This window comes from Cynara cardunculus (genome assembly GCF_001531365.2).
Source record: "Cynara cardunculus var. scolymus isolate 2C chromosome LG 1, CcrdV1, whole genome shotgun sequence".
Classification (NCBI taxonomy): domain Eukaryota; kingdom Viridiplantae; phylum Streptophyta; class Magnoliopsida; order Asterales; family Asteraceae; genus Cynara; species Cynara cardunculus.
Window position 1 is genome coordinate 23082575 of NC_037528.1, and position 17073 is coordinate 23099647.

General features: G+C 33.1%; 1 protein-coding gene across 3 annotated transcripts; it reads right to left on the bottom strand.

Annotated features, from left to right (window-relative positions):
• Positions 1-3941: 3941 nt before the first annotated feature.
• On the bottom strand, positions 3942-7058 carry LOC112507370 (plectin). Of its 3 annotated transcripts, none has more exons than XM_025111937.1 (4): positions 6400-7058; positions 5754-5870; positions 4286-5586; positions 3942-4210 (listed from the first exon to the last, which is right to left on the bottom strand). In XM_025111937.1, exons 1-4 carry the CDS (start codon positions 6859-6861, stop codon positions 4096-4098), a joined length of 1995 nt encoding a protein of 664 aa, XP_024967705.1. In that variant the 5' UTR covers positions 6862-7058; the 3' UTR covers positions 3942-4095. The 3 variants fall into 3 exon arrangements, 2 of the variants coding, with proteins under 2 accessions (XP_024967705.1, XP_024967713.1); XR_003068521.1 differs by having other exon boundaries at positions 3956-4018; positions 4171-5586; XM_025111945.1 differs by having other exon boundaries at positions 3942-5586.
• Positions 7059-17073: the final 10015 nt, after the last annotated feature.

Genomic DNA, 17073 nt, shown 5'->3' on the forward strand with positions numbered 1-17073 from the left:
TCTAACTCCCTCTCAATTTCTCAAAATGGCAAGCAAAAAGGCAAATGAAGGGGTAACCCCCCTTTTATACCCTTCAAATGGGGAAGGTCGGCCAACCGCCTTCCCCTCCCTTTTGCCACTTCATGCATGAACTTATACATGCACACACATGCATATTCATGCACGTATGCACACTACATGCATACTTTCTAACCACATAAATATATATATATATCTATATATATATATATATATATATATGGGGTTGGGTTCACGTGAGACCAGCCTGTTTTCGTGAGACCCGTGAGACCACATTTTTACACGTAAACTTCATAGCAAAAACGCTGTGAAGGTTTAAGAAAAGTCGAACCTTCACAGCAAAAACACTGTGAAGGTTTTAAAAAGTTACCTTCACAGCATTTTGCTGTGAAGTTTCAAGTGTAAAATGTTGGTCTCACGGGTCTCACGAAAACAGGCTGGTCTCACATGATCCCAAGTATATATATATATATATATATATTGTATTCCATATATATCATGTATGCACTCACACACACACACACACACACATATATATATATATATATATATATATATATATCAATATATATATATATATATACATATTTTTCATATTCAAATAATGTATAAATGCACATACCCACACATAGCAAATTATCATGCTATTACGAAAATCATTTAGTCAAATGTTCACGTATAAATTACCTTGGGTAATAACCAAGATCTGGTTATCACAGAGTGTTACTCCAAATAGTCACTATTGTGGTCTTTGATGATGTCAATTTATATATTAAAGGTATATGATATGATGTTTGTTATGGTGAAAAGGATTGACGATGTTATATAAAAATGATATGGTAGATAATATTAATTTGAAAATAATTATTGATTGATTTTACGTCTAAGAATACTTTACTAAAATGGTTTTATATGAATTATTAATATTTTTTTGAATTCAATGTTATTTCTAACGATAAAAATTATATATTGTCTACGACCCAAAATAAGTGTCCAGAATTGAAATGACATACAGTTTTAGACATGCATGATTATTACACTTTTTGATTAATCAAATGGTATCTTTACTCTTATTTAATTTCTATCTATTCACAGCTCTTGAATATTTGTGCATTAATAAAGGGTAAATTTAAGATTTTGGTTATTTACTTTTAGAAGTGTACACTTATTTTGGGACGGATGGAGTATTAAAGATTTTTCTTGTAATTAACGAGGACCCCTTTTTTATATCTCTCCTAGCGCCAATAAAATGTCAGGAACGGGTCTATAAAAACGTATATAATCAGGTGTCATGTTTATAAGTTGCATGAAACTCATTTGGTCGTACAGGGTTTTTGAAGCACTTGATATAGGTATCTACACACATGGCATACGTACCGAGTGTTTAAGCAAATTACTGAATATTTATATCCACTTATATTGTAAATGCATATCGATTTTAACTATATCGCAACCTATAAAAGGCTTTACACTACTTCTGTGTTGGGCGTAGTCGCGTAGGAGACTCCTATGCGAGTTGAAACTCACATTCCATGACCTACGCAACATCCTGGTGACTTCACAAGTTGAGTCCAAGCCATCAGTTGGCACTTCATCTTCCGAACTTCGTCTAAGCAACTTCCCAAGGCACGTGCAAGTCATTTGCATCGCACCGAAAGTCGACTAGTTCGGCATAATAGTCAGATATTTATACATCTCCTCCCCAAACCCTATTTTTACATAGGAGATAATAAATTGATTTATTTTATAATATTAATATATACATACAAGTTAAGGAAAGAATGAAGTAAAAGATGATTCTTAGATTTGAATATGTAGTTTTAAACTCATGGTTTCCAATTTCCACAACCATTCCCAAAAATATTATTCAAACCAAACCCCACCTTATAATGAATATAAATTTTATAATTAACGGGAAAAAAATTGTTTATTTGTTCAGATATTCTTTGTAGAAACCTCAATTCAGGATATCTTGGTTGGACCTTCAACCGCTACCAGCAAATTCCACAACGCAACTCATGTTTTCGTTGCCGTCGCCACCACCACTAGTCTACTACTCCTCGAACCACCTCCTTCGTCGGTGAAAACCCATCAAAAATACGAATTCCATGCATCAAATTTCAACATTTATTAAAATAAAAACAAAAATAGAAGTTTCAAATAACGAGCTTACGTTTGTAGAAGCTATCCATAGTACGATGTTGGTGGTTAAGAATAAAGACATGGACCAAAACCAAATGAAACCTTAGTCTAATCATAGTGAAAAGTTTGGTTTAATGTCTTATTCCATAGTAATTGTAACAATTGATGGAGACATTAGAATAGCCAACTCAATTGGACGCTAGCACCCAAATCATATCATATGGAAACAACAACCCATGTGCCCTCCCAATACTTCAATTACAAGATAACTTTAAACCATTTAAAGTAAACTTCAAACAATTGACAACTCTTTAACTTTATGATTACTCGTTAATAACATAAACAAAGTTATGTTGCCATATATAATCGACCAACGACGAATCAATACACATAAAAAAACCCTTGCTCCCACGATTGATGATGAATGAGTGTTCACTCGAAAGTAGGTTCAAGGAGTAGAATGTTAAACTTAGGGGTTGTTTGTTTACCTTTTAATAGTTCCATAAGAGGCAGCCTCTGAATCGTTAAAAGGTGAATCTTGTTCGGCAAAAGAAAAAGGTTTGTCTCTTAGTGGTTCTAAAACCCTCTGAATGAATTTGTATCATGTGTTTCCCTTAATCATTAAGCGCCCTAATTTCATTGTAAACAATTACCAAACAATTATATTTCATTTTGCACTATATCATGATAGCCTATTAATCATTCTGCACCAAACCATTCAGAAACTATCAAATAGCCTCTAACCATTCAGAAACTGTCAAATAGCCTCTAACCAATCATCTATTTTAAAAGAATAGAGCAGTTGTATTCATAATCGCTATATTAAGAAAGAAACAAAAATTTACAAAAACCAAAAATATTTGAGGATTTCAATATAGATGGAGTCTAACTCAAAATAAAGGTTTTTCACATTTACTCCTTTTCTTTATCCCCAAAAAGAAAAAACTCAAAATAAAGTGTAATTGTAGGGTCACATTTAGCAAAGACCTCATTGCTCCTGAATTGATGCAAGAATCATCATAAAGCAAGATTATAGGTTCATCTACTAAAGTATTTTTAGCATTTTTCAACAGTTTCGGCATTAATTATATTATTAAAATATTTTATAAATTCATCATCTAAATACACATTTACAGAAAAACTCTATAAAAATTCAAGCAGATATTTCTACCTTCTCTTTTTTTTTCTTTCCTCTTTTTAACATACACGTTAGCATAACTGTTGAAGCAAGAAAAGCTCTTAAATTTCTAAAATCTCTATCTTAAAATAGATACATTTATAAACTACTCAAATTTGTAAAAGAAACTAGCACAGGAAAAGGCCTAGTCTTCTATATTTTACCCAACTCATAATTGACATTTAAATGATGATGACCCACAAACCCCAATATAATAATCACAAACATGATACTTTAATTTGTATTAATCCTTTGATTAGATTCTTTAGTCACTAAGCTAAGACAGATGGGTGACACCATGTGCCTAAATTATTAAAACTAGGTGTGAGGGATCACAATAATAGATCATAGAATTGATCCCCACCATGATCAAGAATTGCATTTCTATTCAACTTCAATATGGTCAAAGATCAAATCTTGAAATATGCACTCTTTTGACTCACCAACATTCTTTATACCCTTTAATACTGCATTTCCAACATCACCATTTCTAAAGATTCTACTGTATCTAACAAGCTTACAGCAAAGAAACAGATTAATTTGATCAAAGAATCATGAAATTGACAAATATTTTGATCCTAAACAGACAACTAGAAGCAAAATTTTCTTGATATTATTTAAGAACATGATATAATTACGGTTAAACGGAAATTTTTTGTACATATTTGGATCGGCAGAGCTCTACAAAAATTTGAACACTTGTATAAATACAAATTCATGCAAGTTTTTCTGTGAATGTCAAGCAACTTATGCAAAGTCTAGCAGTTCAAAAGAACTGGCAGCATGCAAATTTGCAACACCATGAATCCAAAACAAGTTAACTTCTTACTTACCTCATTGATCTTCTTGAATTCAGTTTCAGAGCTCCCAGTTCTGCAATAACAATCATCAATGGTGGTTGAAAACATTAACAGTTGACCTACAAAGGAGGATCGAAGTTGAAATCACTTTTTAGATCGTCGACCATTGAGGGTTTCACTTCTAGTTTCTCCTGTTCTTGACTTTGATCCACTCCCATGATTGACACTGTCAAAATCTCTTGACATCTGTGGCTTCAAATTGGTCAAGATCCGATCCCTGAGGCCTTTGACCGACTTATATCTCTGTAACTCATCCCCATGGCTTCTTCTTGGAGTTTGCTTCTCAAGTTCAACAAAGTTCTCTTGAATCCCCCATTCATTTCCATCTGAAATGTTTCTCTGAATTGAAGATGTGCTTCTTCTTGATGCTTTCCCATTGACTAAATTCCTCCATTTTAGTTCATCATCAACCGAATCTTTATGAGAATCTTTATGAGAGTTATGAGCATGATTCCACTTGAAACTCTTGTTATTGTTGTCCATGTTTAGTTCTATCGAATGAAGATCACTTTCTCCTCCTGATTCTTCTTCTTCACAATCCACACCATTCTCAACTTCTCCATCATCGTATTCTTTGTTCTTACGCGTCCCACCAATATTGGTTCGATTCATATACGTCATCAGATCTTCATCTTTCCGTCCCTTCTTCTTACCACCTCCTTTGTTTCCAAGAAATGCTTCGAGTTGACTCCTGAGCTTGTCAACAAGAGCGTTTTTCTCTTCAAATTGATGCTTAGCTTCGGCTAATTTCATCTGAACTCTCTCTTCCCGTAACTTATCAGCAAGCTGAAGCATTTCTCGTTCCTTTTCAACTTCTTCATGAACTTTAACCGATTCCCTCTTCAGTTCTTCTGCTTCAGCCCTATCTTCACCAATATCAACAGCTAATTCATCACAAACTTGCTCCATAATCTCCCTTGCCCTTTTCTCACTTTCAAGTTCTTTCAATGCTTTCGTGAAAGAAGCCTTTGTTTCTGCTAATTCTTGCCCCAGTTTTTTGTTTAAGCTCTCAGATCTGCGTCTTAATTTTCTTTCGACCTCCAGTTCACCAGCAATGGACTCGATGGCAGCCTCAATTGCCCGCCTTTCCTTAGTTTTCCACAATGCTTTCTCTTCGGCAAAGCATTTGAGTAGGTAATTGACCTCGGTATGGTCAACGCGTTGGTCTTTGATGACCTGATTGACCTGAAGACGGGCCCTTTCTAGCTCAGTATGCAGGGCCGAGATAAGCGACATGCTTGATGAAGGAAGATTATCATGAGCCCACATCCTGTGAATAATCTTTAGTAGCTCTTTGGATGTTGTCAGCGCATTACTAACATCTTTCAAACGCGGCTTGACACCAACCGTTGAACCGCTAGGAGTCTGAGCTCGAGATCTGATCTCAATCTGTGGTATAAAAGTACACAAATAGATACATATTTGACATCTTGATCATTAGCTTCCATATTATCCAAGAAACCAACAAGACTTGTGTATATAGATATAGATAGTGAAATTGAAGTTTTGAGCTATAAATGAAGGCAAGATGATGAGTTGTTGATAAAGATGCTAACCTCCATTAAACTAGAATTGCTAAGAGAATCGAAAACTTCACCATTGTTGTCCTCAAGCCTGGCCCTCTGAGAGGACGAAATCCGATGGTGAGATCCTGTTCCAGATCGATCCATCCGCTAGAAAACCATGGCAAAAACATATGATATGAAACAACCAAAGAATTAAAAAAGAATCCCGTCTACATATAAATTCAAATCAATAGCATTCAAATGGCTTAATGCTCAATGTTCTGATGATGAAGCATCATAATTTCACCAACAGCAAAAGGGCTTTCTTGTTCTTAATTAGTAGTTGATGTCATTCTATCTCTTCAAGTAGAGCTGAAAATGACCCATAACTTACAATTTCATTGGCATCTATTATAGTAGATTTCTTATTGAATTGACAATGACTAGAAATAAATAGCAATAATAATAATAAAATACAAGTATAAGTGTGGGTTTAATCTGGATCATTTTCAATCACTATAAGATTGTTCTGAAAATGATGGTTCCACAAAATCGTAAATGTTTGAGCCAAGAGTGATCAGGTTTCATAAGCCCATAATCAAAATGGAATGAAGCTAAAAAAAATTCTACCCAGATGATGGAACTCAAGTTTTACTGTGAATTTAGGTTCGAGTTCATATTTTAAGATAAAACCCACCTCAGAAACAGGGCTATGAGACGGATCAGACAAATGGGGAGGAAGGGAACCAGGTGTATGAACCGGCCGGTTCGTTTTCTCTCTAGCCCTCGTCGTCTCCTTCTCCCTCCTCCTCCTCCTCGTCTCCAAATTCTGCGGTGACGGCATCTCGTTCATCTCCCACAGTGTTGCCGCCAGCTTCCTGGCTGAAACAGGCCTCGACCTCCCTCCGCCGCCATCGTAATTAGGCGATTCCACACCACCAAGCTTAGATTTAGACGACGGCGTCATCCTCCACGACGGCGCCGGCGTGCTGGATCTGGAACCACCTCCGACCCGCGTCTTCCCCACCATAATTGCGCGTTTAAATCGGTAATTATGCAACTTAGACGATGATGATGGTGATGAAGAACAGCCTCGTTTCCGGATCTTGCCGTAACCCGGGATCAAACCGTCCACAACCCGATTACTCTGCCTCGACATTACACAAGCTTCTCGCAAATCGCTACGAATTTCTTACACCAAAATTGGGTTACGATCAAATCATGGGTGGCTTCACTTTGAAAACACAAGGAATAGGGATCGGGAAAAGGGAAAAGGGGGGATTATTTTGTGGTAGCGAAGAAGAGAAGGGATTTTACAGAAAGGGTTTCTTGATTAAGAAAGGGTACAAATGTCTGTAATGAGTTATGAACAGCACGCAGAGATTAGAAGGAATCGGCAAATGGATGAGGTGGAAAGAAAGGAGGGGAAAAAGGGAGGGGCTGCATGTGATGTTAGGATTAATATTAAAGATGGCGTTAGTCTTACTTATCAAGGGTTTTTTGTAGATTTAAATGGAGGCAACGGAATGGAAACGAAGGGGAAAAAATCTTGTGTTTTTGAAAGAAAAAAGAAAGTAAAATATTATGTCGATTAATTATTTGGTGAATTAATATGTGAGAAGTAGAGTTAAAAATGAGAAACGTAAGAATGGATCTGTATTCATGAACATTTTTAATCTCAGATACACTCATAAATGACGTTTGATATAGGGTTTGCTCTGGTGTATCTTGATGCATCTCATTCTTAAGTGCATCTAATTATGGAGTTCTCTTTTTATGTATTTCACCTTAACTCTTATGTATTTCACCGGAATCTAACCTTTAATTACATTCCACCATAAAATAAATAAGGATATTTTTATAAAAATAACATATTTTTTTATTTCCCTTATCTACCATAAAAATTAACTCTTTGTTCCTTCATTTTCTCTCACTTTTAATAACACAAATAAAAAAAATGCTTTTGTTTTTCTTTCTTTCTTTTCTTTTCTTTTCCTTCCCTTTTTTTCTTTTATTTTCTTTCTTACCGAAACTGAACACAACGTTAATGATTGACGAAATTAATTCTCATTCATATTTATAACAAAACTCACCCCTATTGGCGTTGTATCTGTATGCTCATTTAAATTAAATGTCAATAGGCAATAAACAAATTGTTGGTGAATTGATGAGCTATTGAATTATATTTTTTTAAGTCATATTTGATAATATAATCATAACACCTTAAAGTAGGATGTTTAAAAAAGCCGTTGGACCGTTCAAATCGGACCGTTTTTGACGGTTTGAGCGGTTTGTTCTGGTTTGGAAAATAGCAAAATCGGGCGGTATGGTCCGGTCTGGAACCTTTTTTTGGGCAGTTTGGACCAAACCAACCGCTAAATACATATTTATTTATTTATTTTAGTATTACTAAGCTCAACTTTTTAACTTATGGTCTATAACCCAAATATATCCCTAAGCCTAACATCTAACATAATCAAATCCAAATGAATCGTTGCTTAAAAATCCCTAAACCAGTAAACATATCTACACATTTGACATTGACGATCTCCAAATTTTAAAATCCCTCAAGAACTCTATCAATCTATCGATCTTTCCTAATCCATGGTTTGATTTCGAGCACATCATCAAGACATGAACCAAGTGATTCAACCAACTAAGATTTGTCTTTTATTTTGTTTGGTCAAGAATTAAATATTGTGAAGTCGTGGATTTTGTTACTCAATACTCACAGTAGAGTTGTAACTTTGTTAATTTGTTTGTTTTCTAATATGTATTATATATTTATTTGTTTGTCTGGACTTTGGATTGCTTGGATTTTGAACTCAAGAGCTGCTTAATTATTACATTTATTTGTTTGGATATTTTGTTTTGTTAAAATGGATATTTAATCTAAAATTATAAATTTTATATGTTTTTTAAGTTTAATATTTAAAGTTCATTCAAGGCCCAAACCGCCTAAACCGGTCAGACCAGACCGTCTTTTCATAGTCTGGTTTGACCGGTCTGGGCACTTAATGTCAAACCGTTCGGTTTAAATATTTTATAAACCGCCATTACGATTTGGTTTTTGGTCTGAGGGGTTAAACCGCCCAAAACAGACTGCGAACACCCCTACCTTAAAGTTAAATCAAATGGAGTTTCAGAGTCAAAAGTCAAGATAAGATGCTGAAAATTATAGTCAAAGAGCTTATTTAAAATAAATCACAAATCAGCTGAACATGTTTGTAAAGCCGGGAAGAACATGTGGCAGTGGTTTAAGGATAATATGTGCTTAAGAAGTACCACGGATGGCAAAGTTCCTTTGGTATTTGACATCAAACTAGTTGTCAGACAAGTTTAGGAAGGAATCTAAGATGAAAGTCGAGATTGTGAATCAAAGAAGTAGCAAAAGCAATATAATGATTTCAAAATCGAATTAGTGAATTTGTGGTATGTTTTGAGCACATAAGTCTTGGTTAAGTGCCTAGTCAGTAGAATAATGTATCCATAAACGTTTTAGTATGAAAATGGAGCTAAATTAGATGACTTTTATTTTTGGAAAAGGGGCTAAATTAGAGAACTTAACGCTGTGGAGTAAAACTTGAGTTGTTAGTGTTTTTGAAGTGATTAGTATGATAATCCCAAATTAAGGCATGAGTTGTTAGTTAAATTTACGTTTCAGTGTATTGTTATATTGGGATGCATGTTACTAGTATCACAATGCAAAAAGGAAAAAAAAGTTTAGAAACAAATGACAAAAAGGGGGAATTGGCATGCAAGTCAAACCAATAAACTATTTGTATGCCTCAGAAAACTTGAAACATGCGTCTTGAAGTCACGTGGCTCAAGTAGTGAGGATGAAGTGGCATACAATCTAAAGTCGTGGGGTGACTTAGTGGCATGACCTGAAGTCATCAAGTGCAAGGCGTGATGACAAAGTAGAAGGTTACAAGATAGAACTCGTAGGCCATGTCATAGCAACCAAGTGACACAAGTAGAACACACATGACCAAATCATGTTGATTTGTCAACGCGAGTCAAGTCCAGTGAATTAAGCAACTCGCACAGTTGAATCCTAGTTGACAAGGTGACTTCAAGTCGTATGGCAAGTTACATACCCCCTCTTGGGTGTGATAATGACCAAATTAATTTAGTATACATTTTTAGTGACCAAGTTATTAGAAAACTTATACGATTTTTGCATGTATCAGCATAAGTGGAACTTGATACGCCTATACAGATTGAGTTTCATTCAGTGTGACTTTGATATTGAGATGCATGCAATAGTATATCATTGAGTATATTCATATAGGATTTAGTACTTTTCATAAATGATTTATTGTGTGAATTATTAAAGCATGTTATGTACAAGACAACAATAATACCAGGCAAAGCACCACAAGGATGCACAAATTTAGTATGTGTATCACAAACAGGGACGAACCCAGAAATTTTTTCAAACGGTGGCACCATGTAATTAATATAATATAATATACATCTAAAAATAATTACAAAAAATATGGTTTTTATAGGACCGATAAACAACTCCTAAACTTGTACCCGACGCGTCTTCATCTTTTGAAAACGGTCAATATATACCCAAAAATAATTACAAAAAGTATGGTTTTAGTTATTTGGGTTTTAAAAAATATATAACTGTTATATTAAGTATAAATCGATAATGCATATATATAAAATCTTTCAATTTTTATAGTGTTCGTATTTTGCTCTTTTTTAGACAATAAAAATAGAAATTTGAAGGGTTTCTAGGATCTCATATATTATTCTTCTTAAATGAACAGATCAAATTTTGAAATCTCACCCAAATCAACACCTGTAGTTTTAAATACCCATTTTTCAAAGTTGTAGCGTAAGCAGGTTTTCAGATAATATAAATTATTTATTAATCTTTTATACATGTTTTTATCTTTTTTAAAGACATCAAAATTTATTAAGAAGGTAAAGAGTCAAGAAAATACAAGATAAGACCACTATAAGATACAGAGACCGAAACGGAACAAGAAACTAAGGGGTCGTTTATCAAATGCTTACTAGGGTAAGTGTTTACTAAGTGACATTACTTTACCGGATGAATATGACAAAGACCAAAAATCTTACCTGGTAAGATCGAGGCAAGAAGCGAGAGTCTTATCTGGTAAGTGAACGACGACTCTTACCACGGTTAGCACTTATCGGGTAAATTGTTGTATCCAATGCCGTTTTAGTGGACTAAAGTTTACCGGATAAGAAAGTAATAGTATTGAATTTTACCGATAAACACTTACCGAATAATTGTTTGATAAACGTTCTACAAAATTTTGAATTCATTTTGCTGTATGAAAAAGTCGGCATCTTCGGTGTGAATTTTTTACCATTATAGTATTTAAAGAAAGTAATTAAAAAACAATATTTAATTGGTATTTTTATATAAATCATTTTTAAGGAAAAAGTATTAATAAAATTCATTTTATTCATTGAATGAAATTTTTAAAAGAATATCGTGTAAAATAGAGCATATGTAAAACCATAATATTAATCAATTTGTCTTTATAGTAACGAAAATAGTAGGAAAAGCATTAAATTTATTTCATAATCAATTTATTATTATTTTATTATTAATAGTTTATATAGCAATTTCATAACACATTACCTTTAGTTTTTTGTTTTATATAAATAGCTTTATGAATTGGATACATGTATTTTATGGGTTGGGTTGATTGGGTTGAAGATATTTAAACAACCTAACCCAATCTAATGTCTAATGTTTCTGGTTTGAAAATTTTCAACTCAACCCAAAACCGTGTGGATTGGATTGAGTTGGGTTAGTCGGATTGGTGAGGTTAATACTTTGGTGTATCAAAATATTCTCATATATCTGCAGGAACTTACTTTCTAGCTTAAAAACTTCCAATGAATGGTTATATAGACACAACATGTGATGCCTCATCAAGTAAGGTTCAAGTTACTCACAGCAGGACAAAACAGTTTAATTGACAGTCACTTGGTCACAGCCTGTGTATTTTATTTTGACATGTTCTCAAACCTGTGTTCTCAAACCTGTTGAAGTATTGGTTCAATAACCAAACCTGATGAACATTGGTTTTGGACAGAGCAGTTTTAACAAATGTTCAGCAGGTTTGGTTGCAAATGAAAAAATCATGTGGATAAGAAAACACAAGGGTAAGTGCATTAGGCCAATGCAGATGTTTATACTCCTTATTTGATTATGCAAGACCATTATGCACAAAGCAAGTTTGGCATTATGCAAGAAGAACCAAAGATTGAGAAATCAAAATTATCAGTAGGAAAGAAAATATCTAGATATCACCATTTTGGCTCTCAATCATGTGAAATAAAACAGTAGGAACAAAGAAGGATGTGGTTGGGTAGAAAATCAACAAATTTAAAGAACAAACAAAGTCGATTACTAATATTACAAATGAAGATCTCAACACCAAAATAAAGACCTCCATATAAATACATGATCAAATCGTTGAGTCTTTCCTCAAAATCTGATTTATTCCCTTGGGCAAAAAAAATATCAAAATTATCAACAAGAAGTATTCATTATTTACTTCATTATTAACTTTTGGAAACAGCAGGAAGAGAAGAGAATCATAAATCAAAATTATCAACAAGAAGAACCAAGTGAATACCTCAGAGAAATTACTAGGGCTTTGAAGAAGCTGTGGAGAAATCAACAAAGTCTGGTTATATGCAACGATGAAGTCTTCTCGGGAGCCGGCCATTTGTGCAAGGTTTGCAGCAATTGAAGAAATTGTATGTTGACCTTACTGATTTGGTTATGGCGCAGGATCATTCATGAAGAAGAGGCTGGAAAAGTAGAAGAACAGAGAAAGTCATTTTGACCATACCCCAAAATGGTTTGGCGGGGAAGGGGTTCCTGGAAGTGGAAGAGAAGAGAAAAAGAGGTCTGACTATTTGCTTCTCTATCAATGCATAAAAAACTTGTACCATATGCTTTGTGACTTGTCTTTAAGAGTTTTTTGAATTTGTTGTATAAAAACATTGTAACAAATGTAAACCACCCAATTTGTACAAACCGTGCAAATCACACTCATCCGTAAATTTCATTGTTTAATCTTGTTAAAATTGTTTCTTTTTTAATGAAGTTGTTTCATATATGATTATAAAATTATTTTATATAATACTTAATGAAATTTTAATTAAACTGTTTAATGTATTTTTCTAAAATTAAAATAATGAAGATGATAATATTCATGATTAACACATTTCACAATGAAAATGATTAATCAACCTCTCATAATTACAAAAAATGAACAAAATGAAAAATTATGATTGGCTGAATGAGGTTTGTACAGTTTGTACAAATACGTGATTTGCAAAGTAAACCTCCTATATATATATGTCACTATAACAAAATTGGGTTTATAGAATGTCAACAATTTCTAAGTGTCCCATTAGATTGTTTTATAATATTTAGGTTTATATAACCAAACAATAAAACGTCAAATCTAAAGTTGTTATAATAAGTTTATTGAATGTATTTTGAAAGGTTTAACAGGTTCTTTAAGATATTTGATATTTCTAATACAAAGCTTTATACCAACTACTTCATATGACACTTTTGAGAATATAAAAACATATTTTATTGGACATTTGTTTTTTATAAGACATTTTTAAATAATATCCTATAAAATAGTTAATACGTTGTTTTTTAATAAAAACATTTTCAAAAGATTGTTACCACGTCTAAAAAACTTTTATACATTTATTATAACACCTCTAGATAGAACATTTTAATATTTGATCTTATAAAATAGTCTATTAAGACATTTGAACATTTTTGACATCCTATAAAGTCAGTTCCATTATAATAAAAATCTCTTTGTAGCCACGGAGATTCAAATGCGGTAACTTTGGGCTATCTACAAAGCAGGTAGTCACCCTAAGATTAGTCAGCTAACATAGCGAGTTGGATATCCAGATTAATAAAAAAAAAAAGTTAATAATTTTATTATTTATAAACTGAAATTATAAAACATTTGAAAAATATGTTTTGAATGTTACTTGTTGTTTTATTGAAATTAATGTCACATTGACTCTTGCATTTAAGTCTTTCGGTGCATTAATAGGATTTGCAGTAGTAGAAAAATCAGTCACTGTGATTGATGTTTGCATAAAACTTATGTTGTTCTTTTCAATCTCATCATGTTTGTCGTGTCACTAAAAAATTTATATTTGTCAACTAACCTATTAATTATTAAATTATTGATTTACCTATATAAAAAATATATAATTAATTTTCAACATTTTTATTTTTATCGAAAGTATATATATAAGGGTGTTAAAAAAAATCGTTGGATCGTTCAAATCGATCGAATCAAATCAAACCGAACCGTTTTTGGTGGTTTGAGCGGTCTACAGGTTTGGAAAATAGCAAAACCGGGCAGTCCGGTCCGGTCTGGAACTTTTTTTGGACGGTTTAGATCAAAGACCACCAAATACATACTTGTGTGTGTATATATATGTATATATATATATTTATTTATTTTAGTATTAACAACCCTAACTTTTTTAACATATGGGTTATAACCCAAACTTAGGGGGTGTTTAGAATTGTTTATTTGAAACAACTTATGTTTTTTTTTATAAAAACACGTATCAACTTATTATAAGTCAGAAGGCTTTAACTTCTTCAAAAACTCTTTATTACTGGTTTGACACCGGTATAAGTTGTTTATCCAAACACTCAAAAGTGCTTATTATCGGTTTCACATCGAAATAAATCAATAAGTTGTCTTTATAAGTAATCTCAAACACATCCTAATGTATTATATTACTGACTTAGTTTGTCTTCTCAATATCTGTTTTCCCCGTAACTAAACACGAGTTTAGCAAAAACATCTAGAAAAAAAATTATTATTTGTACTCCTTTTATTTATTTTAAATATATAATTTGCAAACACACGGCACTAAAACAACGCCCAAATAACCAAGTTGCAAAGTTCTGAATTATATTTTAGACTTTCATATGTTTTTAGAATAAAATATGACTTTTTTCTTATAAAATATAAAAAATAATTATATGATTCGAAAAACAAAAACAATGTAACAGATCTTAAAACTAAAAGTTCTGAAGTAGCGACAAAATGTATTATTGGTTTTCATCTTTTACTTTTTTAAGAACTATATGGATATTTGTATACTGCAAAATAAAATTCTATGTCTTGTGAGAATGAAAAATTAATATAATTCTTTGTTAAAAAGAAAAATGCTAAATTTATGAACTATTATGCTAAATTTGTCAAGTGAAGAGGAATAAAAATCCTCTTGTGGCCATGGAGGTTTAAATACGGTGACTTCGGGCTATCCACAAAACAGGTGGTCGTTCTAGGATTAGTCGGCTTACATAACGGATTGAATATATCCAGATTAACCACACAAAAAAAAATTAGTACGGCTCACTGTTTACCCTTTAAATGAATTTATAAGTTATTATCAATTAATTTTATGGATTTCAAAAATGAAGTTTTTAAGAAATTGTACGCATATAATAATCAGTTATAAATATAAATTTAAAAAGATGTTAAGAATAATGGTTAACTATGTTATAATATAGTAAAGAGTAAACTACAGTTTTAGTCCTTCTGGTGTATACCCAACTATAAACGTCCCTAAACTTACAATAACGGTCATTGTGATTTACATTTTGTTTTAAAAGTGGTCCCTTTGTTTAACTTTGTTAAAATAGTCCGTTAAATATAGGTGTTTTCGTCTTTTTACACAATATTATTATAAGAGGTGGTGTTGACGTTTGTTTTAGTGCTGAACTCTGAAATTTTATTTCACTTCTGATTTATAAGAGTGGATGTTGAAGTCTGAAATCTAAATCATAAGACTGTTTAATTCTATAAACTGAAAAACGTCTGAAATCTGAATCAATTAAACTGTTTCAAACCCTTTTTCTTTGCATTAACATGTAAAAACAACTAAACTGAACAGATACACAAAATCAAAGAATACGATATTAATATATACGCAAGATCCAGTAAAAAAAAAAGGCATGAATCAATTATCATGATGAACAGGTGTATTAGGAAAAGGGTTCATGGAAATGGACATGGGGTTCAAGAACATCGTTGGCGGAGCCAAAGAACAGGCGATGGCAATGAGGTCAAGTTCAGATCTTTCCATTTTCTACAGATGTTCATTCGTCACCTTCTAAGACACCCTTTATCCTTATAGCAACCGTCAGTTCTACCGGGATTGTAGTATCACCAGCACGATGGATTTCATCTTTGGGAACTCCGCCATAGTGTTGCAGAACTACAAGATTATGCCACGAAAGCCATTACCGAACCGATTTCTCACCATTACAGCTCAAGGAAAGAAAGATCCAAATAAGAAGTCAGAAATTTCTATCCAAAAATGTGATATAACCCCATTGAACAATCTGACAACTCCGACGTACCTTGGTCGGCCATGGAAGGGTTACTCGACAACTGTGATCATGCAGTCGAGAATTGGAGGGTTTTTGCATCCATTGGGGTGGGTAGAGTGGGATAAGGGTGTGGAACCACCTTCGTCTATATTCGATAATGTGAATCAATTGGTGGTGATGTCTGTTCAAATCACGATCAATCTATGGAAAATGGTCAAGGTTTCTAAGAAACCGTGGTTTTATTTTGGGCCGGGGGGGGGGGGGTCTTCTGAATCTAGTGTGGGGTCTCTTGGGAAGAAGATGATGAATGAGATTGCGAGCTTAAATGGGTCATCATTTTCTGGTGAAACCAAAGAGGAAACTCATGGATGGTCAGAGAAGGTAGACGACGTGTTCTCTACTGCCGAAGATGGAGGAGGAGGAGAGGAAGAGAAAGGGAGTATAGTCGTTAGGCAGTTGGAAGTGAAGAGGAAACGAGTGGAGAAGCTAAAGAATGTGATGAGTGTTAAAAGGGAAAACAAGGTTGAATAAGAGGTGTTAAGAAGTTAGGCTACCACCTTTTTTTTTCCAGATGAATTTAAGAGTTAAGGGAGTCTGGAAAAAAAAGTCTGAATTTTAAAACTTCTAACCGAATAAACATAAGTGATAATTAAGAGCTGAAAATGTAAAAAACAAACAAGGCCTAAAATAGTAGGTCATGAGATCTCTTTGGTATGACAATATTCTTTTTGTAGATGTTGGAGATGAATAAAAATAATAGATGATTTTAGGCTATGTTTGGCAAACTAGCTAATAAGCTGGCTAATGGCTGATAAGCTAACCGATTAACAAATATTGTTTGACAAAAACTAGCTTATAAACATATAAAATGACCAAACATGACATATTGAAAAATTACTCAATTACATATCTTTATAATATAATTAAAACAAATATCTAAAAGTATAAATGTGTTTATTAATA